We start from the raw sequence: 27778 nt of genomic DNA, 5'->3' as shown, positions 1-27778 counted from the left end.
GCGTACCGTGTGCGTTGTCGGGCTTGCTTGCTGCTCAGTAACATTCAATATTTATTATTTACTGTTACATATACGTATGTTGTTCTCTTTCTGCTCGTTTTCGTCTTTTCTCACCGTCCCTCTTCCTGTTTTCTTGAACTTCTCGTCGTTCCCTCTCCTATCCCCCAGTCATGTCTGTTCTGTTTGTAATAACTTCAAAGTTACAAAAATAAATAAATGAATACAATAAATAAATATTAATAATAAAGATCAATCAAGTGGACCAATAATGAGCCATTTGGAAAAATAAGTCTGTTGAGTTTTTCTTGGCCTTCAGTGAATTATTCTGATTACTGCAGTGCTGAACGGGACAGGAGGAGAGAGAAAAACACCAACTCTTCGTTTGTGTGAATTCTGTGCTATGCAAAAATATCCTTCTGTATGATGAGGTCACTGCGCAACGTCATGTCCTCTTCACTTATGTGTCGTCTCATAGACGTTTAAACACACTACACCAGGAACAACAAAAGCAATAATAGTTTAAGTTTACTATCAAGTTAAAAACTGTAAAGAACAAAGGAGTGATGTGGCTGTGAAGATAAACATCATCACGTAGAAACTGCAATAAATAGCAACACAAGAGCTTTGATTAGTCCTTATGGGCTAAAATGGTGCATCAATAATTTGTTATTGTTGAGTCTGAACTTTAACATTTCTGTCATCGAAGTTTCAGAGTCATCTTTGATTTTGAAGTATGAAACATTTCTGCAGGAACAAAGAGGCCGTGAGAGGAGCAGAGGCAGTAGTCATGTTCATTTACTGTCATTGCAAACACTTTGACACAAACAGGGAAACAAACAAAACGCCAAACTGAAAACCAGCTGGGTTCTTTCCTCCACCCGAGTCAGACAGAAAGAGCTCAAGCTGCTGCACAATCTGTAGCGTTTCTAACCCAGCTCACTGCTTCGCATGTTGTTGGCACACTGAGATACAAACAGCAACAGAATTAAAAAATAAAGAACAATAAAAGCTGAAATCTAACTGAGGTTCTAATTCATGGCCTTAAATCACAATCAGACGTCTGTCAAGGACAGAAAGCTTTCAGGGCTCAAACAACCAGCTTCAAACTTCAGTGTTCTCACTTTAATCCACAGACCGGCCTCCAGAGTTCATGCCAATGTACACGTTTTTGTTCCCACTTCAAATTAAACTGCATCTTTCACAATTTAGGCTTTTAGTCTGAACTCAAACCCACAAACAGAAGACAAACTCTGCCTGTTCAGTCTTTTTATGGAGTAAAGACAGTTTGGAGGCCGTCAGCAGGTCGATGAATGAGTTACGAGTCACTGAAGGTTTTCTCCGGTTCCTCCAGACTGACACACGAGCCCGATCGCTGCTCGGACGTTACAAAAGGACAGAAGGACAGAACAGCCGAGCGGCGATCGCAAAAGTCTGAGAAGAAATCATGTTCAGAGGTGGCTCGTCACCTCCCCGTGCGCCTCTTCCAGCATCACTCCGGTTTATAGACCGCTCCTCAGGAAGTCCCGCTCTCCGTCGCGCTGACTTTCAGCGGACTCTGAAGAGGACTCAGCGGTGCCGAAGAGATCCGGAGGAGACGGACTGACATGGAACACTCAAACCGGGATCATTGGTGGACGTTTACGGGCAGATTCCTGGAAGCTTTGATCAGAAGCATGCAGACACGCAAACCTAAAAGATTCCTACATAAAAAAGGGACTACGTTAAAAAATACAAACAGACGTTAAAAGTAAAGCCGAGCGTTTTCATGGTTAGCTAATCGTCAGCATACATAACGGTACTGTGGCACGACGTGAGGGGAGGAGTCGGCGTGGAGCGGGGTAGCGCTTCACATCGGCCTTAAACCAGGAGACCGACACTCAATGTCGATTCGGTGCCTCTTAGCTCATCTTTGGCTAAACTGGGAGAAGACCAACATGAAGTGTTACCCTGATCCTCGACCGCTCAGCTCGACTGCAGGGCGGTTAGAGCAGCAATGTCAACATCTGGAAACATCTGCAGGTGGACGTGCAGACAGATGTGACGGTTTGAGGAGTTACTGCACACGTGGACACGTCTACGATCTCACATCTACCTGCAGCCAAGCATTCTCACATCATCACCATCAGGAGCTAAAGTTTGTTTGCTGTACAAGTTTATGGACTCCTTCTTCCTCCTCCTCCTCCTCCACCACCTCCTCCTCCCCGGCTGGTTCGCAGCTGCTGTTCCTGCGTGCGGCTGCAGTTGGCGTCTCCCTCCGAGGATCCCGGAGGCGTCACACCGCCGTGCAGCATCTGTTCTGGAAGAGCTGCTCGACCACCGTGGAGTCTGCCAGCGTGGAGATGTCGCCCAGCTCCCGCTCGTCACAGGCGATCTTGCGGAGCAGCCGCCTCATGATCTTCCCTGCAGACGGAGAGAAGAGCACAGGTGGAACCACCCGCGTCAGCCACAGGTAAAAACGACACATCTGAGCATCTGCGGGTGGAGGAGGAGAACCCTCACACGTCTCTAACGTGAAACAGAGAAGCAAGGTTGGTTACCCGATCTGGTTTTGGGCAGTCCTGGTGCGTTCTGGATGTAGTCGGGTGTGGCGATGGCGCCGATCTTCTCCCTCACTGTGAACACAAAGTGTAAATCGCATCAGATGATGTCAGAACAACAAGTCTCCGACAGGATCGAAGCTTCGGAGGAGACTTCCAGTAACCTTCACCCACCTTGCTTTTTTAGCTCCACCTCCAGCTCGCTGTTGTACATCACGCCGTCATTGAGCGTTACGAAGCAGTAGAGGCTCTCCCCTTTGACCGGATGAGGTCTCCCCACCACGGCGGCCTCAGCGACGGCCTCGTGCTCCACCAGAGCCGACTCCACCTCAGCTGTGCTCAACAAGTGACCTGGGGGGCAGACGGGGCACCTTTACACCAGAAACCACCTTCAGGTGTCAGACACGACCGAAGACGAGCGCATAAAACACGCAGCAACGCGCTGAGACGTAAAAAAGCTCAGAACAAGACGAGAACTGAAGGTGCAAAATAAAATCTATTTAAACAAGTTTTTAAAAATTATTCTTTAATAAAAGAAGCTTAAAATCAAATAAGAATATTTGACTCTGACTTTATACAATTACAGATCAAACCGCGGCGCTCTTCTGTGTATGAAACAAGTTGACACACACACACACACACACACACACACACACACACACACACACACACACAGGTTAAATGTAGAGAAACAGCTCCCTCTGCTGGTCAGACAGATGTTTAACAGCTGGGTTTCACAGAGTCACTGAGGTGGAGTAACGCGCTCCTCCGAGTAACCACGTCTTACCAGAGACGTTCAACATGTCGTCTATCCTCCCCGTTACCCAGAAGTACCCGTCCTTGTCTCTACGGCAACCTGCAAGAAAATAAAGGGGCGGGATTAAAACATTTAGTGTTTTAGATCCGCAGCAGCTGTGAAAGCCGCACTGACCTGTGGCCACGCCCCTTTACAAACACCTGGTTAAAGGATTCTGAGCCAATAATATTACAGGTTGTTTCATAAATTAGAAACTTCTCAGGTGTTAAGACTTCAAACAGTCGCTGCTGAAGCATCAGTCTGATGCAGATATGAGCGAACACGTGAGGAGTTTCTCAAAGTCGATGAGCTGAGTTGTTTCTTATGAACTGCAGAGTCGAGTCACATATGAAATAAAAATGAAGCCAGAGTTCTGACGCTGCGCTGCTCACCGTCTCCTGTGACGTAGTATCCTGGGAACTTCTTGAAGTAGGTGCTTTCAAACCTCTCGTGGCTTCCGTAAATGGTCCGCATCACGCCGGGCCACGGCTGCTTGAACACCTGTGTGAGAGGGCGAAGACAAACGATAGGTGTGACGCGCTCGCACACACCCAGGAAGGACAAATAAAGGTTTATTTACTCAAGGCTGACCAGGTATCCTTCACTGGGCCCCTCCAGCTCCTCCCCGGACTCGTTCAGGATGGCCGGCACCACGCCGAAGAACGGGAGCGTCTGTGGGGACATGGGGGGAGGGGACACGGGAGGGGACACGGGGGGGGGGGCACCGTCAGGACGCTGTGGCTCTAAAACAGCAATAATGTGTCTACAAAAGGCTACAGATCAATAAAGCTGCATTAATAACGTTTACGTCATTCATTAAAAACACAAACAGGTGCTTGAGGATCAAACAGGAGGAAAAAACCTTTAAACACACTAACTGGGCTTCCTGGAGTTTATTAAGTCAGTGTTTATCTGCGCCTCACTTTACCTCCTGTGGAAGACCGAAAGCAACAAAATGAAAAATAAAATATTTTTAAAAGACAATAAAGTAAAAAACCCTGATTGACTGGTTTCTGTATTTATTGTGTTTTTCTTCTTCTCATCATTTAAATTCCCCTTCACATGTGGACCAGCTCCATTTATATCACCATCTTTCCTCACTTCCCTTCTTCCTTCATGCATTTATCATTAAAAATGTTTTGTTGTCTTTCTAAAACAGATTTACTTCTGTACGGTTTCTGTATTTTGTCTTGTTTGTGTTTGACAGAAGCATAAAGCCTCCGAGCTCACCTGGACACAAACACACCGTCAGCATTTTCTGTTAGATGGAAAGTTTTTAACCCTTTAAAGCCCACCAAAGTCTGCCAGAGCTCATCTTTATATTTTTAGCTGCTGTAGTGCATTTATGGAGCATTTTAAGTTGTTCATCAATACAACCCTTATATCCCAGATTTTATTATTATGTACGCATTAAGTCCACAGTAAGTACATAAATGTAAAAAAATTGAAATCTCTGTAACTGGAAACACGATTTTCAGAGGTTTATCCCTCAAAACTGTAAATGCAAACAGCTGCACAAAATAGTTTCCAGCACAGAGCGTCTTCAGAGTTTCATTTTTGACATGCACTCATTTTTATAAACTGCAGGAATAAACTAAGACAATTTGCAATAAACAGCATCAAAATATTTCCAACAGTGCAGTTTTTGCAGGAACCACACAGAGAGGCACAAATTAAACACACCAGGAACCTTTGAAAGGCCCTGTAACGAAAAAACTACGTTTCCCATGAAAAATGACGTCACATCGGGATCAGATCTGTTTCTGGGTTATAATGATTTGTTGTTGTTGTTTGCCAGCACTTTTTCCAAGATTTTTGGAATTTGTTGTACTTCCATGTTATGTAAGTACGACTCCTCCAGTTTCATATGCAAAGAGAATGATTGCGTTAGTTTATGTGGTTGTAAATCTAAAAACAGTTGTGCACAGCTGCGATGGGCTTTAAAGGGTTAAAATCGTCGGTCACTGTTATCTAATTTTCTTCATTTAGCCTTTTAATGTTTCTCCCAAACACATGTCTGAACTTAAACATGTTTTTTCACATCATTAGTCCAGCTGTGATTTAATGTTCAGCCTCACTCACAGCAGATCCGGGCTTCATGGGCGTGGCCGCGGGCAGAGGAGTCAGAACATGTCCTCCCTGAAAACAGAAAACGACTTTAATCTCAGGCAGCCGGCCAGCAGGGGGCAGCACAGCCCACAGTCTGAGGTAAAAGCTCAGCAGAGAAACAGCAGGTGCACAAAGAAGCAGAAGCGCTTCATCGGTCTTTAAACGCAGATTAGAAATGACTGATCTGTTTTAAATAAAGGAAGCGTGTTTGGAAGCAGCGGTGCTGAAACTGCAGCAAACCATCACTCACCGTTTCCGTCTGCCAGAAGGTGTCGACTATGGGACACCTCTTCTCTCCGACCACGTTGTAGTACCACTGCCAGGCCTCGGGGTTGATGGGCTCTCCGACCGTCCCCAGAACCTTCAGAGAGCTTCGCTTGTACCTGCAGACAAAGGCACAGGTGAGTTACCCTGCAGGCCCCTCGTGGGGGGAGGAGGGGCGTCGGCTCACCTCTGCACCGGCTCGTTTCCAAACTTCATCAGCAGCCTGATGGCGGTGGGAGCCGTGTAGAACTTGGTGACGTTATATTTGTCCACGATCTCCCACATACGGCTCACGTCCGGGTGGGTGGGCAGACCCTCGAACTGACGCACACAAAAGATTCATACAAAACACTGTGGCTGTGATCATCAGGCAGCTATGGATTCATTTATCCAGGTTATAAACAAAGACGGTCAGCCTGACATTAAACCATCACACACAGAACGAGCGCACACACATCAGTGTTACATCACACTGTGCAGCCCACACCTGCACCTGTAAACAGGAAGTCTGAGAGCCCTCGCACACTCACCAGGACGCTGGTGGCCCCGTTGGCCAGTGGGCCGTAAGTGATGTAGGAGTGCCCGGTGATCCACCCGATGTCTGCCGTGCACCAGTACACGTCGTCGGGCTGGTGGTCGAACACCACTTTGAAGGTGGTGGCGGTGTAGAGCATGTAGCCGCTGACGGTGTGAAGAACTCCCTGCAGGCGAGACGAGAGGAACTTCAGAGGAGCGAGGAGAGTTCATGTGCAGAAATATCAGCTCAACGCCGAGTGATCGCGGTCAGAACAGGAAGACATCAAATCTAGACAGCTCAGAAACTGAAACCAGGTGACCCTGGATTTATTCCACTTCCTGTTACTCCCAGAGTACAAATATGAGCTGCAGTTCATGCAAGGCAGCAGCAGGGGGCGCTGATCCCGCTCATTTCTGTTCAATTTCCACGAATCCGGCGTGAGAAACGTCTGCACGCTGAAATAAAATGACCCCGTCCTTCAGTTTCGCTCTCACTGACCAGAAATCACCGTCACGCTGCTAACGCATGCTGATTGGTCAGTGAAGGACAGCACGTCCTCCCTCAGTACCGCCCGTTTCCAGCAGATATTAGTAGTTAAATGTGTGGAAGAAACAGCCGGTGGAGGTGGGTGGAGGTGACGCTAAGAGGCTGCTGCTCGCTTCATGCCCAAAATCAAAATGGAAGATGCAGAAAAGCAGTTTTACTACAATCCGGGTCTTTAAGTCTGACATCATCAGCCGTGTCTGGGTCCAAACTCCGATCGGGTCCCAAAGTCAAACGAACACAGAGTTACAAACTGTAAATTCTTTCATCTGTAATAAAATGATCCGTTTGGCTGTTTAATATTCATGAAAACAGGATTTATTCAATTTAACGGAGTTAGAAGTTAGCAGGAAGTTAGCTCGCTAGCTTCCACCTAAACATGATATAGCATGTTCTGACTGAGGGATTTCTGACACATTCAAACGTACAGCTCTGCTATCACTTCCAACATAAATGAAGACAGGAAACTAAACAGCAGTGACGTTTGTAGGGTTACTGAAGTTGGGCTAGCTGGTATATAATGATGTGCTACGTGATCGCTAGCGACACAGCTATGTTAGCATAGCATAAACACAGTGAAGCTGGAGGATGAACGCTAACTTTTTTTCCACTCGATAAAAGTTAACGTGAGGGTTCCCGATGGTTAGGGACAAATGCAGTCGCATGGCAGAATGCTGTAAACGGACCAGGTGTGCCCCGCCCCTCCCTGTAACAGCTGGGATAGTCTCCAGCGCCCCTGATCTGGATGAGTGGGAGGAGACAATGGAAACCTGGAACTTCACCTGCTGTCGATCCCTTCTAGCACAAACCCAAATATCGACAATGTTCATCATTATAACATCTATGTCTCGCTATCCGGCTCACAGACACCTGAACGAGTTACTGAAGCTCCGCCTGCTGCGGTGAGCAAAGTGTGAAGGTGATGATGAAGGTGGGCTTTCCTCAGACACACTGTGAGGAGGTGAGAGTAGAACCTCCACATCCAAACGAGGCTCAGTATCTGAGCAGGACGCCTCAGTAAGTGAGACGCAGATGATCTACAGGTGCGTTTCCTCACCTTCGGCTTGCCGGTCGAGCCGCTGGTGTAGAGGATGAAGAGCGGGTCTTCAGAGTCGCACCACTCTGGTTCACACTCGTCTGAGACGCCACGCAGCAGAGCGTCCCAACACAGGTCCACCTCGGGGTTCCACGGCACCTGAACACACACACGCACGCACACACACACACGCACACACACACACACGCACACACACAGTGAAAGTCAAACTGCCAAAGTCGCGCCTGAAACCTGGTCGATGGGCCTGTAAACATTCAGACGAGCGTCTCTAAAATCTAAGACACCAAACAAAGAGTTAGTCTGACACGCACGCCTTCAAACTACTGAAGACGACGAAGAAGAAGCAGCTGCTGTGAATGTGAGCGAACAGAGCCACAGAGTTAGAGAGGCCACGCCCACTTCATCTAACTGGTTTCCTGCGTGTCCATCAGACCCGGGACGACGTCAGCGTTTCTAAAAACCGCACAAAGAAACTTGAAGCTGAGATATTTTTAAAATGTTCAACGATTAATTTTATGTCAGAAACATGTTTCAGACGAGTTCAGTCAGCTCAAAAACAGCTGGAACATTATCTGATAACTAACGATCCTCCCACGGAGTCTGAAGGTGAGGAGGAGCAAAGACTGCGCCTCTGGGGTCGGGTCGTATTACACCCGGGCACACGCTGAGGTTTGAACCCTTCACTACAGTTTCCATCTGGGAATGCTGAGCGGGCGGATTTTACATACGTACCAATGTTTGTTTCTCAAAGTTACAATTACAAAATAAATAAAAATAGATTTTATTGTCTACGTTTCATAAACTCTGTAAAAATCCAGGTCCTGACAGCACACCTGACGGAGCCCCCAGCACCAAACACTGACCTGTGTTGAAGGTCCAGATGTGTGACCTGCAAAAACATCTGGACTGCTAGATTATGACTATGCTCTACTAAATAAATGCTTTAAAGTAAAGCTGTTAGAGCAGCGGACGTAAAGGACGACTCAGCAACAGTGGCTCCAGTTACTCCCTGTGCTTCGGCCGCTTGGGTCCATCTCTCCGCTTTCACACAGGAAATCGACCCGGTTTACGTGCAGCAGAGGAAAGAGGAGCGATTACCACCCTTGGACCTGAATCTTACCTGGCTGTCACACAGGTAAGCTCTGGTGGACAGGTAAGTAGAGCGAAAACACAAGGCCCTGCCCGCGAGGAAGAATCAGAGCTCCGTTTATATCCAGAACTGGACCTGGTGTACCTCAAGGCTCTAGTCCTGCCTCGTTTGCACTCTACATGTTGCCATCGGGCTCCATGTTCTCACACTGTGCTGCAGAGGACTTGCATCTATCTGCCTTTAAAAGCAGGGACAGACTCACTTCAGCTGTTATTACGCTGCCTGGATGATGTTAAACAGTGGATGGTTTTACAGTTTTTAAATTAATTTTGGTAACGTTGTTAATAATCACACTGACGGTGCTCTGGGCCTGTTATCCTCCTATTGTTAAAACCTCATTGTGCACCTTCATGGTTCCTTTAAAGTGTGTAGGCAGGTAACTGCAGTAGTCCAATCCAGCTTTTTCCACCTGAGACAGCGAGCCAAGGCGAAGCCACGCCTTCCAGCTGATGTCTTTGAACGTGTTATTTATGTGTTCATTACCTGCAGACTGGACTACTGCAGTTCTCTGTACTTTGGTCTGGACCAGGCCTCTCTCCATCGTCTCCACTTGGTCCAAAATGCAGCTGCTCGTCTGCTGACTGGCACTAAACTGAAGGAGCCTGTAACCCAGTGTTGGCCTCTCACTGGCTTCCTGTTCCTCACAGGATCCAATTTAAAATCTTACTTGTTGTTTTTAAATCACTAACCGGCCGAACCCCTTCTCACCTGTCTGAGCTCCTGTTTCTTTATGCTCCAGGAAGAACCGTGAGGTCAGAACTAACCTGTGGTGACAGAGGCTTCTCTGTGGCAGGACCCAGACTCTGGAATAGTCTTAATATTAGATCTGCACAAACACTCCAACATTTTAAGTAGTTACTAAAAACACATTTTTATGGTCTGGCTTTTAACACACGTTGACCTGAACATTTTGGTTTTACCAGTCTTAGTTGTTGTTGTTTTTATTGACTTGTTTTAGTTATTCGGTTTCCTATATTTTACTGCATCATTGTTGTGCATCTTATTTATTTTACATGGTTAAAAACTTCATGCAGCATGGCTGCAGATGTGTGATGACATCAGAGCAGCGATGCGGTCTATAACCAGCCTGCCTGATCACCTGGGAAACGACAGGGACCAGGACGAGGGGCGGAGTCCTCCTGACATCTACCTGTGGTTCATGTGCGTGTCAGCGTCTCTGTGAAAGCAGTCAGGGACATGAGGTGTTGGTGACACCGCCCATAACTAACCACCGTCAGGACCTGCTGGCTCGAGCGATTACATCGATTCGAGCAGTGCGACCGTCTCTACCTGGAAGAAGTGCCAACAGCTTGGTCAGCTCACCTGAAACGAGTAAAAACCAAAAGACTCCAAATCTTCAGTTTCTACTTTCACCACTCGGCGTCTGTCACTTTATCGTACGAGCGGATCCGAGCATGTCGTTCAGCGTGCGCGCTCACTGAGGGATGACCGAGTCTTTCTGCTCCAGGTAGATTTATCGTTTTCACCCGCGTCTCTGGATTTTATTTTCCCGACAAACGGAGCTCCGATTCTTCCCGACTCGCAGCATTTAGAGGAGAGAAGCGTTACAGCAGGTTTATTAGACACGGAGTCGTCTCAGGGCGTGGACAAGTCCACAGGAGAGCGCGCGACTCCGTCAGGACTCAGAGGTGAAAGTGCACGAGCACAACACAAGGAGTGTTTGCACAGCGAAGAAAGTGTTAGTGTTAATCCAGGTCACACTCAGAATTCACTTTTTATTCCAGCGAGCTTCAACAGTTCAGACAAAGATCTGAGAGAAACAGCACTTCCATCTTTGGCAGGTTTTTCTGAATGCCGGGCTGAATAACGTCATAATTTAATGTTCTCCAAATATTTAAAATTCATTTCAGATCCAAAGAAAATCAGTTTTCATTGGTTTAATCTGAACTGTCAAAAATCAGAGGAACAAACTGTTGCTGCAGGTAAAACAATAAATCAGCAACGAGAGCTTTTAAACCTTATCAGAGCTTTTAATGGATGAAAACACAGAAAAGTGCCAAAAATGACTGAAAGCTTCCAAACACGCCGCGCTCAGTAAGATTTGAAGCTTTCGCTCTTATCCCGTTTATTGTTTTCACCCTGCAGCAGCGATCTGCAAATTCCTCTCAGAGTGAAACTGCCTCTAAAACAGAGTCGAAGCAAAGATGTTATCGAGGGTCAGCTGTGAAAATACCTTTGGTACAGGACGCGTTTTCTTTACTCTGCCCGCCTGTTTTTCCTGCTGGATGGGGGGGAAGATGGAGGAGGAGGAGGAAGGAGAAGCAATGAGGGAGAAGGGTTATTGAAAAGGAAGAACACAAAGATAAAAATCAGGGTCCCCAAAATCAAATCGTGACAGTGACGAAGTTTAAGGCGGTTTCAGATTTAACAGAACAAAAAAGAAAAAGAAAGAAAAGTCAGTGAGAATCCTGCAGTTCCTCTGGTGTCCAGCAGAGGCAGTCAGTCACTCCCACTGACTTCCTGGTTTGGTTTCCCTTTGTAAAATTTTCAGAGCCAATTTATAATCACAAATTTCCACAAAACTCAGACTCTGAACAACTAGAATCGAGGTCCAATCAGACGTCTCAGTGGCTACCTCCGTCTGTAACAGGAAACAACAGCGCCACCATCAGGTCGGAGCACGCCGTTACTTAAACTCTACTCCGTAAACACCCAAAGGATGGGTAACAATGACAGAACCGATCATGATGGAATAAACTGGGCTGATGTTTTGGGCGGCGCTCGCAGTGACTCAGGTGAGGAAGACAAAACCTTCAGGTGTGTGGTTTACCTGCAGATCGGGGCACGGCCGTTTGGCGGGAGGCGACTGAGAGCCCAGAATCCCCTCCGGTTCTTTGGACAGGTGCTTCAGCATGATGCAGCGCCCGACCGGGAACCCTCTGCACAGACAGACACAGATCAGTACGCATCACAGTGACCTCACAAAGCCACGCAGCACCAGCTACACTCAAACTTTAATGGGAGCACCCATCCATCGCAGTGTGTGCAGGCTCAGTTATTCTCATGCAAACAATAAAAAGCACATTTGTGCTGGAACAGAGATCACAATCAGAACAGGAGGACTCCTTTTACTCAGCCAAAGACTGACTCCACACCAGCACCGCGATGGTGGAAGAGACTACAGGCGACAGCAGCAGTGATGAGGTGCAGATACATAACCAGCCCAACACAGCTCGCTCTGCTGCTGGTACCAAGGAGCTGATAAAGGAAGCACAGGTATCAGCGGTGTGCTGCACGGCTCCGCTTTAATACAGAACGCGAGGGCGGTGACGTTACAGGTCACATGATTCCTGCTTTCATTTGTATTCAGTTAACAGAAAAGACTCCGCCCACCTGACTGTCTCTGATTTTCCTCAATGAGAACCTTTATTATGTGACATCATCAAACTCTGAGACACGTCAGAGTCGAACAGCTCCAATAAAACGAGGAGCTCTTCCTGCAGCTGCTGCAATAAAGTTTAACACTCAGCAGGAAGTCAAGTCTGAAGGATCTGTGACACACTGAGCCACGGCGCTCTGCTGGGACCAACAGCAGCCACGGGTGGAGGGGGGGCTCTGATAGGCTAACACACCCGAGCAGCAGTGTGTGTACATGTTTACATATCGTTGTGGGGACTGGCAGCCCCACGAGTTTGAAGACATTTTTAAGACTCAAAATGTGGTTTTAGTGTCAGGGTTACAGTTAGGTTATGGTTAGGCATTCATGTTTGATGGTTAGGGTACGCAGCTAGGGAAAACATGTCAATGAGATGTCCTCACTAAGATATGAAAACCAGTGTGTGTGTGTGTGTGTGTGTGTGTGTGTGTGTGTGTGTGTGTGTGTGTGTGTGTGTGTGTGTGTGTGTGTGTGTGTGTGTGTGTGTGTGTGTGTGTCTGTCTGTCTTACTTGTCTCTGCATTTCTGCAGCGCTTCATCAGCTAAGAGCTTCAGGTTGATCAGCTTATCTCCTCGATAGAAACCATCTAAACAGAAAAGCAAAGAGATGATTTATACAGCTGTCAGACCGGTCTGAGCAGCACACACACACACACACACACACACACACACACACACACGCATGCACACAGACACACACACTCCATTAGCTGGATTAAAACCGTTGTTGGTTTCAGTAATCAGGGTTCAGACTGAGGACTCGTTCAGCCTCAGCTCAACGTCAGTAATAAATCTGCTTTAGTGCAGCAAAGAGCTGAAATCAGCATCCTCCATTAATCAGTCAGTCCAGCCTCCTCAGCTGATCAGATATGCTCTGCATGGTTTCTGTGCGTTGCTGCTGCGTCACTCGAGCACACAGACCCCGGCAGCCAAAGCTGTGACATCAGACTGGTGGAGACTGCAGCTCCATCAGCGAGTCACTCCCCATGTGCTTCACCTTCAGTCTGATCATCGTCACTACAGCCAATCACTCTCCCTTCCAGCAGCAGCAGGTGTGGGCAGCCATCTTGGATTACAAGCTCCACCCACATCGTGGGAAGCGCTTTGCTTTACGCAGCAGCTCCTGTGATGGTCACAGGTTAACTTTAGCATTACTGTAAAATCCCAGCTTTAAAAATCCTCAGCTCCTCACAATAACATGCACACGGGTTACAGCAAAGCATCAACCCTGCAGCTACGCCCGCGTCTGCGCCGGTTTACCAAACTTCCACCTGTGCTGGTCGAAGTTCACAACAGCCTGCAGAGGCACACTTTAATCATGAGGTAACAAAACGCCACGAGCGGCACTCGAGAGACCCGGGCTTCACGATCTGCTTACAGGATGAATGAGCAGAGTGGGTGTGGCTAATAACCCAGCAGATTAACTGGATTATATCGACACTCTCTAATCCAGCTAATAAGACTGATTACTGGTCCCAACTCAGCACCTCGGCCAGCGCCCCTCTTCACCGCCCCGTCCGGATTGGTGGGTGAAACGTGTGTGCACGCTACATAAAAGGTGAAAGTGTGAACTCAAAGGTGCACGTTTGGTTTGAGATCATGAGGACGAATAAACGAGCAACAACAAACGCCCCCCTGCAGCTCCACCCTGCCGCCGCCACGAGCGTCCCGGCTCGACCTCTGAGTGAAGATAAAGATCAATAAGGATGGAGTGATTGGCGTGAGCAGCTTTTCCAGCTCTGGGACGTTTCACTGGTCTGGATCTAGCTCCCAGTTAACTCAGGCATTCCACCTTTTTTACAACCCACGAGCTTAGCTTATTGTCCAACCAAAGGAGGTCAGAGGTCAAGGTCAGACTCGACGCTGCTACCACCTCCCCTCAGGTTTATGTACATCTTTAATGAGCGGGAACTTGTTGCAGGTGCGCTGCACAGGTGTGCGATGCTGACCTGCAGTGATGAGCAGACAGCACTGAGAGTCCACGATCCTCTCACACAGAGACTCGGCAGAGAAACCTGCAAACTGAGATCAGTAGACCAGCGTTAGCCTCCATCTTTAACTCAAACCACCGTCCGCCGTGTTCACGGGTGTCTGCAACTCACCACGATGGAGTGGACTGCTCCGATGCGCACGCACGCCAACATGGCAACCACCAGTTCGACCACCATGGGCATGTATATGGACACGCGGTCGCCCTTCTTCACGCCTGGAGACAAGAAAGAGAAGCGAGCAGGATTTATGAATCGATTCAGAAATCTGAGCACATAAAACCAGAGTCCTAAATCCATCGTGAATGAAACCTTAAACTTCACAGAGAGCTGAGAGGGGGCGGTGCCAGCGAGCAGGTGAGCTGGGAGTAACTCACCCTGAGCTTTCAGGACGTTGGCGAACTGACAGACTCTCTGCAGCAGCTCCCTGTAGGTCACCGTCAGCTCGTCCCCGGGCTCGTTGCCCTCCCTGAAATCAGCATCCAACACATTTATTAAAAACAAACAACAAGATGATTTTTAAACTAACGTTTCCTCACATCTCGATGCTTTCGGCCTCAGAGAGCTGATGACCTTCAGATCAGGAAACACATCACTAACGCACGACACGGGGCCTGTCACATGAGCTGATGAGCTTTACAGTCATTTTCCTGATTAAAGGCTCTGCTGCAGCTCTTTGTGCTCTCCAACGTCCTTCAGATCAACTTCTGTGAGACGGAAACTAAAAGTTTGCAACCAAAATCTTCTGGTTGTAACAGTCTGGGTTTCTGGTTTGTGTTGCACTGTTTTAAGCTCAGAGATCAGTGAGTGCGTACACACAACTTCCACACAAACCTGGTGTGTAATTGTTGGCATTCAGAGCTGCCCGGCGGCTGCTGAGCGGCCTCTACGATGAGGCCACAAAGCTGAGAGGAAGTTACAGCGAGCGTCAGCGGGAGACTCCATGATGCACAGGAGTCGTTTAGTGTTCAGGATCAAACCAAACCCTGAGCAGTCTCTCCTCTAGCTAATGTTAGCTACTGCTAGCATGCCGGCTAACATGCAGTGGCGTGTCCAGCGGGGTGGCCTGGGGGGGCACAGGCCACCCCCCCAAACCAGACTGGCCACCCCAGGTGCCACCCCGAAGCTAAAACAATAAAATTCAATGAAACATCAAATGTACGATTATGTTTTCACAGTGAAGCTCAGATATCCGAGTGCAAGTGAATGCAGCATGGGCTTCTGCACTATGAGCATCAAGTTAGCAAAGATAGGAGAGCCAAGCATGAAAGACGGCATCGCAGAAAACAATTTTTCGGCGAAGATTAACGGGTTAACATAGCTGGACTGGCCATCGGGCATACCGGGCATTTGCCTGGTCGGCTGATGACTTTTTTTTTTTTTTGTAAGGGCATGAACAATGAGAGGTGGTGGATTGGCCAGATGCTGGCCGATGTGTAAAAATAACTCAGTTGTTTGGTGGTGGCTATGGCGGAGCTTCCACGGAGGCCAGCAGGTGGATGAGGGAAGGGGAGGCAGGAGGAGCAGAGACCCGAGGCGGCTGCTGGTCCGAGTGTCAGGTGAACTGAACTTCAGGTAAGAAGTTATGACCTGCAGTCTGTCTGGGTCAGATATAAACCAAGTTTAGGTGGAGTTTATTTTCGTTGTGCTGACTTTTTACAGTCAGTTACAATAACTCGTACTCATGTACTAGCTAGCATGACGGAGTTTCTATACAGCTGGGTGGGTGCTGTGATGTTACTGATAGTGAACTTTATTTTATTCATAAGGTTAGTTAGTAGAGTTGCCAACAGCTCCTTAAAAAAGGGAATGGTCCCTCATTCAGAGAAAATATTACGCGTTTCGTATTGAGCTGAGAAGAGACGCAGTTTGTCCCGAACTTCAGCTAGAATGAAAAAAAGACACAAAGCTGGAGTTATTCGGTGTCTTTGCTGCACAGCTGCCTCTTCTTCTCTCATTCTCTCCTCTCTCCTACTTCAATCACGAAACTGATCAATGATCAGCTGATCGGCTTTTCTCTCTTGTTTGTTTATCTCCCACTTTGCGCCAGAAAGAGGAAACCAGCGGATGTCGCGTTAAACAACAGCAGCACGTTTAAGCTTGATCAGCTGTTGTTAGAATTTATTTAATAATAATTTCTAGTATCAGCTGATGTTTGCTGGAGCCACAGCTGTAAAGCTGCTGGTCATGATATCGGATCTGGTGAGAGGAAACATGCAGATGAAACCAGGAGATGTCCTTACTGAATCATCAGAGCTGAACAGGTGATGGAGAAACAGGTTTACCTTTTAGGTGACATGAATGAGTTGAAGGGAAGTTATGAACTGTTTCTGAGAGACAAATAACACCAGGATCCTTTTCTATGTAGCTGACAGCTGGTAACTGTGCAGGGGCGGGTCTAGCAAAGTGTTGCCAGGGGGGCAGGTAGGGCATTAACAGGGAAAGGGGGGCACAAGGAAATACTTTTCTTTCTTATTCTCATTTAAAATGTTTCGCTTTTATTAAACAATTATCTGATTCTTGTGAAAAAAGTTTTTATCTGACGTAAAATGTATAGAAATCATACATATACTAAAGGACAGCATACATCACTGTCACAACAGCGTTTGTCTTCATTCAAAGGCTTTATGGCTTTAATACCTGGTGGGCCGGTCTGTAGTCAAAATGCCCAATTTTTTGTCCCAGTCCAGCCCTGCAGGTTAATACTGGCAGTGTCACCATGCCAGCTGACTGTATTTCATCATCAGCCAGTGTTGTTCTTTATACATCAGTATTACCAAAGTTTACCATAAGGCAGCATAGAAAGTATTTACTTGCTTTCAGGTTTCATTCAAATGTTAGTCTTTTCATTTGTTTCCCCACTTTTTTCCTGTTTCAAAATCAAACACCAATTTTTGAGAAGATTATCTTCTTTTTTTTATAGGCAGATAAAGTTTTGCATTGGCTAATTTGCCAATTGTTAAAAATGTTTGTATTTTAATATTCAAAAATGTTTTTGCCCAAAACATATGTGCACTATATGTCAGTAAAAATACTATGCAAATATTGCTGTCCTTGAATGCTGACTAAACACTTAACGGTTGGTAGAATTTTTTTTTAACATTATCTGCCAATCACATCTGCCACCCTTCTCCAAATCTGTGCCCCTACCTGGCCCCCCCAACAAAAATTTTCTATACACGCCACTGCTAACATGGATGAACTGCAGTCACTGTTTTCACGCAGCGCGGCGTCAAAGAGCAGCAGCAGCGTGATACTCAGAACAGCCATCAGTCAGGCTGATAACGGTCACTGCTGTTACTGTGTGACAGAAATCTGCACTTTCATTTGATACAGTTTTCCACTCAATGTTCCCGGAGGTTAAAATAACTGAGGCCCATCAGAGACTTGATCCGGTCCCTGTGCAGGAAAACACTGATGTTTATGGTCTCTCTCAGAACAGGTCGTCACGTCCATCCAGCAGCACACTCGTCTACGCCGGGCACTAAATTAAAGGTCGTCCTTCATGTAACAACCATCTGTGCAGAAATTTGGGCAATTTCTCAGAATTAACCAGTTTCCTCATATTTGTAGATCCTGAAGGAGCCACAATATGTTTTGGTGAAACTAATGAATGAATGACCTTTTATCCCAAACTGGACAAACAGGTTTTTCCAGGTTTGTTGTTCCTTTAATAAAAACGACTCACAAACCAACCAGAGCAAAAACTTCAAGTCTTGGCACAGACGCCTTTCAGATTGAGCAATCTTCACATTGTTCAAGTTGCCTCATGAAAACTTTCTGCTTTTTCACAACACAGCGTCATTCTGGCCATTTCAGGAACTTGGTGCTTGCAACAGCGTCACTCGAGGTCACATCCTCCCTCCCTCTCCTGCAGGGATGAGATGAAGCCTTTAGAGCAGACAGAGGCGGCTGAGCTGCGACAGCTCTGCCTCTGCAGATTATTAAAGCCCGGGCAGCTCGTCTCGCAGCGTTACAGGCCGCAGACAGAACAATGTGACTGACACAGAGAGGAAGTCGACTACAAACCAGCACCAAAAAACTGCAACTAAAACCTCCAAACCTCACACGCCTCCAGATATACAGACACTGGCGCCGACTCACCCTCCTTTTAGATACACCTGTGGTATCCATTTAAAAACCCGACATCGCCTCATTTACAAACCAAGCTGTCCACGCTGCCTGGACTCCAGTGAATCATTTCTCAGCTAGTTCAGTTCACTAACTCTAAACTGGAACCAGCCCAAACCTTCACTCTGTCCAGTTTAGAGCAGCTGCTTTAATTGGACCTGAAACTGTTCAACAGCTGTTTAAAGCGCAGATGAAATTTAGCAAAAAATCAGGATTGATGTTTATTTTTAAAAATTTAAACATCTAAAAATAAGTTATTTACATTTTAGATCAAAGGCTGCTTTTACAGTGAGGTGTGAAAATATTCACTTTGTAAGTTCAAGACTATGAAAGTAAAAATGACACAAACTTGCTAAAGAAAGAAAACGTTTTTTCACAACAGGAAACTAAGCGCGGATTTCAAAACAACTTTCAGCCTCTTTCTGGAGCTTCGTGTTTCCTGTGTTTGCCATAAGAATTACGTTAAACTCAGTGAAAAGTTGCATAAATTTGACACATTTCAGGTGTAACTGTGCTTCTTCCGCACTCTCGCTCGTTTGTCGTCTAACCAGTACGGACTGGAATCAGCTGCACAACCAGAACCTCAGCAGAAACTGGGATCACAAATCTGCCTCTGACTGCAGCGAGGGGAGTTTCTACACTGCTCTGTGTGTGTGTGCACGTGTGTGCACGTGTGTGGATGGTGGGAGTGCTGCTCACATATCTGAACGGTCTCCGTGACCCGCCTGCTGCTCTCAGCTGATTGCGACTCACAGACTGAGGCTGTGCTGAGGTCCTGACCTCTGCAGGCACTTCCAGGCTGATATCTGAGCTGCCGAGTCCGCCTGCTCGCCGTCGGGCTCACGTCCCTCCGGCGTGACTGATTGTGTGGAAGTGCTGGGCCGTTTATAGCACCACCACATTAACACTTTCAGAGCCGCACATGTCTGTTTGTGCATTTTAAAGCTTACAGGAGTTTCAACAAGCACGGCCAGAAAACACGTCTGATATTATTCGTGTTAAATTTGAGCCACTTAGTTTAATTAGATTGTTAAACGGGACTGTGCACGTTCTCGAGGAACTTTCATCTGCAGCTAATCTGATGTTAACTTCTTCAGCGTTTAACAAGCTAACGCACACACTCTGGAAGCAAACACTCCAACAAAAGGTCATCGTGTTTCTTAGCCCAGTCATCACATCAGCCAGTGTTAGATCAGCGCGCACACACACAGACATGCACACCTACCTATAAATACACAACAGTGTTGGATTTATTTTCAACACTTGGCTCAAACGTCACTGAGACTCCAGGAGCTGTGAGGTTTTTTTACTGCCTCACAAAAACGAACAGCAGGACGAGAGGAACAAAGATCAGAGAGACTCACTCTGGGTCCTCTCCCCACTCAGAGGGCGAGGGCGAGCGAGGGCCCGCGCTCGGAAGAAAGAAGATCATTACAAGAAAAGGCTACAAATGCTTAAATCTGCAGAGCTTCGACTCCATAACCAGCGCTCAAACGACCTTCTCTCACCCCACCCGGGGCACAGCAGATGGCCCCGCCCCTCCCTGAGCCTGGTTCTGCTGGAGGTTTCTTCCTGTTAAAAGGGAGTTTTTCCTTCTCACTGTCGCCAAAGTGCTTGCTCATAGGGGGTCATATGATTGTTGGGTTTTTCTCTGTATGTATTATTGTAGGGTCGACCTTACAATATAAAGCACCTTGAGGCGACTGTTGTTGTATAAATAAAACTAAACTGAATGAAACTCTGAAGTCAAGCCTGCAGTTTTAAAAACATGACATGTTAGACTCACTTCTCTCTGATTTGTTATTAATACCTGAGCCTTTTCAGTTTAAATCCTCTTATTCAAACAAGTTGAGGTCGGTGATTTACTGCGGCGGGTTTAATGCTTCCTTCAGGGATTTCTCTCTGCTGCAGGCAGCCCACAGGGAATTCAGCTCTCTGACACAGGAACAGGGATGTTGAGTCTTAAGGTGATCAGCTGCACTCGTGTGGAAACATTTTATTACTTCAAGCATTAATCAATAACCAGATTGATCTGTTGGATGACGCCCAGCAAACTTTGGACTGAACCTTCTGGATGCTTTCCAGAGATTTGTGGATAAAACTCCTGCAGGCCTCTCCAGTGATCTGCTGCTGCTTTCAGAAGCTCGCTCTAACGGCTCTGCTCAGAGGATCCACTCCTCTGTGACCGCTGGACAGTGACGCAACCAGAGAGAGAAAACAAGAGGAGGAGAGCAGGCTCATCTAAAACACGATTTATGTTCAAGTCTCTCAGACTTAAATCATTTTTATTCCGACATGAGGATAAAACGTTTTCTTCTTCTTCGGGCTGTGAGCTTCAGTGTCGTCACTCGTTTTAGATTCATGGCTGATAAACCAAACCACACACTCTCGATTATCTGTTTATGAGAGATGGAGACAAAGGAGAGAGGACAGCGGCGTACGATCTGCCCGTGCTCAGTCCTCTTACTGTTCTCACACACACACACACGTTAGTGTTGTATCAGCTCCATGAACGAATGGCTGGTTTGGACATGACAGTCCAAGTTTAAAGGTCGTTCAGGGTCACGAGTTCCCGTGTCAGCACCAAACTATCTGTACTGTCTCCACCCCGCCAGACGGGCGGCGTGGACACCCAAGTTTGTGACGCGAGAACAAGACGACGCAGGAGGCCGTGCAGCTACTCAGAGGCCAACAGCATTTTTAATATTTTTGAAATATAAAAACTTCAGCCTTTTGTTTATGTTTTTCCAGAATCTCATACTTTTTTTTTTTTTTTAAACACATGAGCTTTTATTACATATTATTTCTATTTAAGTGTTATTTTATTAGTTGAGTGCCTGTATTATCATCATTTTTAACTCATTGCTCTTTTAATATTCCAGTTGTGTTTAATGTTTTGGAACCGGTAACACAAACATCTTGGATAAAGTCGCTCCTCATTGGGCGAAGCGCCCGTGTGCTGGCTCACCATAGCAACCAAACACCAGTCACACCTTTGTTTTGTGCCAGTACAGGTATGACTGATGGAGAAACTCAGGTCTGTTTGGCTTTATTCACACCTGAGATTCATGATGTCGCCCACCCCCACCCATGAACCATGATTCCAAACATTTTTTACAACTAAATAACTGCAAAGTGGGCTGTGTGTAATTATTCAGCCCCCTGAGTCAATACTTTGTAGAACCACCTTTTGCTGCAGTTACAGCTGCCAGTCTTTTAGGGTATGTCTCTACCAGCTTTGCACATCTACAGACTGAAATCCTTGCCCATTCTTCTTTGCAAAACAGCTCCAGCTCAGTCAGATTAGATGGACAGCGTTTGTGAACAGCAGTTTTCAGATCTTGCCACAGATTCTGGATTGGATTTAGATCTGGACTTTGACTGGGCCATTCTAACACATGGATATGTTTTGTTTTAAACCATTCCATTGTTGCCCTGGCTTTATGTTTAGGGTGGTTGTCCTGCTGGAAGGTGAACCTCCGCCCCAGTCTCAAGTCTTTTGCAGACTCCAAGAGGTTTTCTTCCAAGATTGCCCTGTATTTGGCTCCATCCATCTTCCCATCAACTCTGACCAGCTTCCCTGTCCCTGCTGAAGAGAAGCACCCCAGAGCATGATGCTGCCACCACCATATGTGACAGTGGGGATGGTGTGTTCAGAGTGATGTGCAGTGTTAGTTTTCCTGCCACACATAGCGTTTTGCATTTTGGTCTCATCTGACCAGAGCACCTTCTTCCACATGTTTGCTGTGTCCCCACATGGCTTGTGCCAAACTGCAAACGGGACTTCTTATGGTTTTCTGTTAACAATGGCTTTCTTCTTGCCACTCTTCCATAAAGGCCAACTTTGTGCAGCGCACGACTAATAGTTGTCCTATGGACAGATTCCCCCACCTGAGCTGTAGATCTCTGCAGCTCGTCCAGAGTCACCATGGGCCTCTTGGCTGCATTTCTGATCAGCGCTCTCCTTGTTCGGCCTGTGAGTTTAGGTGGGCGGCCTTGTCTTGGTAGGTTTACAGTTGTGCCATACTCCTTCCATTTCTGAATGATGGCTTGAACAGTGCTCCGTGGGATGTTCAAGGCTTGGGAAATCTTTTTGTAGCCTAAGCCTGCTTTAAATTTCTCAATAACTTTATCCCTGACTTGTCTGGTGTGTTCTTTGGACTTCATGGTGTTGTTGCTCCCAATATTCTCTTAGACAACCTCTGAGGCCGTCACAGAGCAGCTGTATTTGTACTGACATTAGATTACACACAGGTGCACTCTATTTAGTCATTAGCACTCATCAGGCAATGTCTATGGGCAACTGACTGCACTCAGACCAAAGGGGGCTGAATAATTACGCACAGCCCACTTTGCAGTTATTTATTTGTAAAAAATGTTTGGAATCATGTATGATTTTCGTTCCACTTCTCACGTGTACACCACTTTGTATTGGTCTTTCACCTGGAATTCCAATAACATTGATTCATGTTTGTGGCTGTAATGTGACAAAATGTGGGTAAGTTCAAGGGGGCCGAATACTTTTGCAAGCCACTGTATTCACTGTTTTTTTTCCTATTGAATCAGAGCAAACACACACGCCTCCATAACCACGCTCTCATAGATCTGCTGAAACCACAGGCGCGCACACACACGCACACACAGACCAGAAGAAGGCGACTTTATCGGCGAGCTTCTTCTCGTGGACGTTGCGGTCGAGCAGGTTGTAGCAGATGTTGGTGGACGCTCCCTCCATGCACTTGATGTAGATTTCTCCTTTGGTCACATCGAAGTTGTAGTCGAGGAACTGACCCGTGTGCTTGGTCTTCCAGAAGAAGTCCTTAGCAACGTCGCCCCAGAACTCTGCGGGACAGGAAGTGAGAGCGATCAGAGGGAGACGCATCAGTTTGCACATGAACTGTACGACTACTATGAGAATCACAACAACGACAAACTGAATAAACACGGGGTTGTGTTTCCTTCTGCAGTTACACACCCCGATGTTTCGCCCATCATCACGAGCATCACTCATCTATGAGATCATCGTTAGTGTGATAACATCCATGTTACACTTACACTTTTATATCATTACAGTAGTTTGCAGTAACATCCTGGTACCATTAATTATTCTCTTTGTGGTATCACATAATTGCGTGGTTACATTATAACCACAGTGTTACAGTATTTTATGTCCTGTTGTTCTTCCTGAGGACAGTTTATGTTCCAAGTACAGAGTTTATGCTCGTTACAAATACAGTTAATATTAAATATGCCTGCCCTCCTGACGCACTGCTCTGGTGTGTTTAAAGCTTGTTTCTTTAAACACACACACACACACACACACACACTCCTGAAAAGGTGTCGCTTACAGCAGAGCCTATAAACACAGCCAGCTTTAATCGCTGTTAATAATCAACCAGCTCAGGGTAAACGCTTTAACAGCTGCTGCTGCAGCCAGACGCCGCTTTGCAGCGTTTTCCTCTTAAAATGTCCTCTGTGACACTTTAATCTCGTCGCCATCTTCCCCACAGACATGCATGAAACCTGCATGAAGCCTGCAGCACAGACCCTTGATTTCATGCTTTCATACACACCTCCCTCCAGGAAACCACCTGAGCAGGTAAAACTACTTCCTTACGGCCACCAAACTAAATTAATCTCAAATTTCACATCTATGGTTGACACTAAACTACACTTATTACAAACAGAACAGCAAAACTCTCTTTCAAGTCATGATGAGAAGTTTCAGGTTATTTTTGGCCAGGCGGTCATTTAGCTTATGAAACAGAATAAAGATGTCATGCTGTCCTTTCACTCAGAATCCAGAAATATTCAGTCTGATGAAAAAAGAGAAAGGTTCTGAAAACTGGAGTACTTCATCCAGAGAACTGGTGACATCTGGATTTTTAAAATGTCTCAAATCATCGAGAAAGTTCCAACCAGCAAAGATTTCAAAGTTTCCCCATTCTGCTCATTTCCAGCTCACTGGTTTTATTCTTGGACTCAGCTGAGCAGCTTTGCTTGATTTATAATAAGCTCCTTTATCCGACACTCGGCCACTTCATTTCTTTTTGCTACATATTTAATCTTATAGAACCTTTTCGACTTCTTCGGCCTATTGGTATGAAAGTCGTTTCCCATTACGATAAATAAACGGATTACATAAATGCTTGGATCATTTATTTTCACCCTCACTAAACTTTGACGGTTTTAGCAGCGGCCTGCGTAGCCAACACAATGCTGTTGTGGTCCCAGAGGTGACCACATGTGGATGAGAGGGTGGAGTCAAAAGTATCACCAAATGCTGTGTGGTCAACAAGCTGCATCCTTGGACCATATTAGTGCATCAAACTTGGAGCTCCGCCCTCTCTGACGGTCTGTTAGTACAGTGACCTGACAGCAGACATTACAGGTCACATGATGTCATTACAAAGCTCCAAAAGGCTCCAACAGCACAAACACGGTCCAGAGGTCCAGTTCTGGGACTCTATGGGGACCGACTCAGTGCTGGCGCCTCCACTGGTCACTAGAGGAACTGCAGCTTTCACACCCAAAGGCTTTTGCTTGTTTTTGTATTTAATCCATTTCATATTTTTAAAACTTGCATTTGTGGTTTGCAGCTAACTGGTTGGACTAAATTGGTCTCCATGGTCTCTGGCTATGATGTCACTGAGATTTGCACCTGCCTGGTCGTTTTAATCCAAACCAAAGAGCGGAAAATGTCACAGATCAAAGGAGAGCACAGAGGGCACGTGCAGGGAGCTGTGCATCTGTACATGAAGACAGGTCTACACTCCATCCTCGTGCGCGTGCACTCCGGGACTATCTACACCTGATGGAGAGAAGACTTCCTGCACCTGCCCATTCACACTTCTCTCCTTTACAAGTTTAGTTTAGCTCACTCTTCGATGACGTTTCTGCACTTCTGCTTTAAACCTGACCCATCACCTGTGCCACCTGGGGTCACAGGTGTTGCCTTTGCTACCCGAGCGCCGTTTTGGGGAGACTCACCGTCCGGGTTGTCCACGGACTTCATGTAGAGCTCTCTGTACTTGTCGAAACTCGGGACGTGAGCCTCCTTCTTCAGCTCCTCGGAGCCGTGGAACACGTTGTCCTGGGGGGGCTTGTCAGGGATCATGTCTGAAACTCGAGCCGTGAGCTCAGCTTCCAGAAGAAACAACGGGCGGAGCGGGCAGGTGTCCCCACAGGTGAGCTCCTTCAGCTGCAGTTAATGAATGGTAGCAACGGGGCTAGCGGGGTGCCAGCTAACAGCTAGCAGCAAAGTTCATTCAGACTTCCTTGTTCTGCAGGAGCTTTTTTTTTGTTGAGCTTTCGCTCAGACTTTGCGTGCAGAGGCCGAGGTTGGACCGTAAACTCGCAGGTGCGTCTATAAACCGGATCCCAGGTGAGTGTGGGTGCAGTTCCCGTGGACTCTGTCCGCTCCTTTCGGGGAAAGTCCTGCAGAACGGACACAGAGCAGCTAACAGGCTAACGCGCTGGGCTAACAGCCTTCAAAAGAAGGAGAATTCACACGCGTGCACAGAAGATTCCTCTCGCTTCAGCGTGTAAACTGTATTCCTGGATAAAAGTGGGCAGAAGTTAGTCCTCGGACCGAGCAGAGCCTGTGTGGACTCTCCGGAGGAGCCGCTGAGAGGGTTTCGTCTCCGCGCTGACAGCTCGCAGCTCCTTCTTCTTCTTCTTCTGCTCCAGGAAAGCGAGCGTGTGGCACTGAGCTCTGATTGGCTCCAGCGGCAGCCAATCAGAGCTCAGTGCTTATTCGCGGACTCACGAAACGCTAAAAAATTACGGTGCTAACAATAATAAACAGGGCTGGTGCTGCATTCAAGTGCTTCTCCTAAACGGTTTTAGATAGAAAAAGTTTTGTTTATTCAAATTTGGCTCAGTCTCGGTGCTGTGCAAAAGTCTCGAGCTTACATTTTGCTGGGAAAATGAGAAATGGGTACAGCGATCAACGGAGATCCAGTTTAGAAGCCAAAAACAGAATTTATGCGATTCTAATGACCTTCAAGTCAGACAGATGGTGTTGCACGGTGAATCCAATTCGTGTAGAACTTTTCCGTGTTCATAATTCAATCCGTTTTAGCAAGAATTCAATAACATTGGCTGAAATGCAGCCCAAACCATAACTGAGACTCCAAGGGGTGTTTACAGGCGGCTGTGGACTCAATGTTGTTCCTCCGCACACACTGACCATGACATGGATGCGTCAGTCCATCAGGGGTGGTACATTGATTTTCAGGCTAGTTCTCAGCCTTCTGACTTCCTGGCAGACGCGCTTCCACTGAGGCTTTGGTGAACAGTGGACGATCAGCTGAGGATCAGCTCCTGTGTCAGGGTCTCCTTTCGTGACTTTCAGGCCTGTGTCGTTTTAGTCTTTTTCAAATTTTATTACAGGACGTCACTTTCAGGCACACAACTGATGTCTGCTATGAATAGACAGTTTTTAAAAAGGCTAGGAAGGAATAAAATAAAATATATATATGAATTTGTTGAAAATAAAATAACTCACACTTATAATTTTAGCTTAAGATAAAATATATATGACACACAGTGCTAAGATATCCCAGGTTAACAGCTCTTTAAATGGAAATGGAATCACAAACCACATTAGGTGGGTGCAAATATGCTTAAAGTGATTAAGTGTAAACAAAGTTTTCCATCCGTTCTAGACTGTGTTATCGTTGTAAATGTTTCTGTGTGTTGGTCTTTATTCTGACCTCAGAAAATCTACTTCAACATTTTGCACTTATAATTCTTAAGGACACACAGTGCTATTGCCTTGAATGTTCCTAAATACAATTTTCTCCCAGACAGATAAAATGTTTCACTTTATTCTCAGAAAATCTACCAATCTTCATCCTTGAATGAATTACTCAAAAGTAAATTTTCCAAATTACTCAAATAAATTTTGCAATTTAAGAAGTGGTAAGTGAATGGAAGGATGATGTTTGAGGTTAGTTCCATTTTTCCTTGGATTATTGATAACTGTCCAATGCTGCACCCTTGTGGGCGCAGCTCTCTATTACAGCATTCCCTCATATCATATTTTTATCTATTTATTATTTAAGTATTTGAGTGAATCTGGTAGCATTTCATTTTTAGTCTTTCTCTGAGACAGGTCAGAGGTCTTAGAAGCTCATGATCCGTTATTGATCCTCATGAAAGAAAAAAATCTTTATCTATACATTTATCACTCAGTCTCCTCCTAATCAGAGGTTTTATTCTGCAGGACGGCGAGCGGTGGCAGCAGACTTCAGACGCCGCCTCCTCCTGCTGTGTCACTTCATGAG

The 27778-nt window shown here is 46.3% G+C and overlaps 1 protein-coding gene across 3 annotated transcripts; it reads right to left on the bottom strand.

The window, feature by feature from the left end:
- Positions 1 to 777: 777 nt before the first annotated feature.
- acss2 (acyl-CoA synthetase short chain family member 2) lies at positions 778 to 26175 on the bottom strand. Of its 3 annotated transcripts, none has more exons than XM_031749800.2 (19): positions 25479 to 26175; positions 23135 to 23330; positions 14735 to 14826; positions 14472 to 14575; positions 14319 to 14391; positions 12881 to 12956; positions 11765 to 11873; positions 11168 to 11215; positions 7824 to 7961; positions 6237 to 6407; positions 5894 to 6027; positions 5693 to 5825; positions 5416 to 5472; positions 3925 to 4005; positions 3726 to 3834; positions 3325 to 3393; positions 2712 to 2888; positions 2538 to 2612; positions 778 to 2400 (listed from the first exon to the last, which is right to left on the bottom strand). In XM_031749800.2, the coding sequence occupies exons 1-19, from the start codon at positions 25603 to 25605 to the stop codon at positions 2273 to 2275; spliced, it is 2097 nt and encodes a 698-aa protein (XP_031605660.1). In that variant the 5' UTR covers positions 25606 to 26175; the 3' UTR covers positions 778 to 2272. The 3 variants fall into 3 exon arrangements, with proteins under 3 accessions (XP_031605660.1, XP_039460382.1, XP_031605666.1); XM_039604448.1 differs by having other exon boundaries at positions 11168 to 11212; XM_031749806.2 differs by lacking the exon at positions 11168 to 11215.
- Positions 26176 to 27778: the final 1603 nt, after the last annotated feature.

Source organism: Oreochromis aureus, linkage group 20 (assembly GCF_013358895.1).
Source record: "Oreochromis aureus strain Israel breed Guangdong linkage group 20, ZZ_aureus, whole genome shotgun sequence".
NCBI classification, from domain to species: Eukaryota; Metazoa; Chordata; class Actinopteri; order Cichliformes; family Cichlidae; genus Oreochromis; species Oreochromis aureus.
Note: the sequence above shows the minus strand (reverse complement) of the source record. Positions and strands in the feature narration are given on the sequence as shown.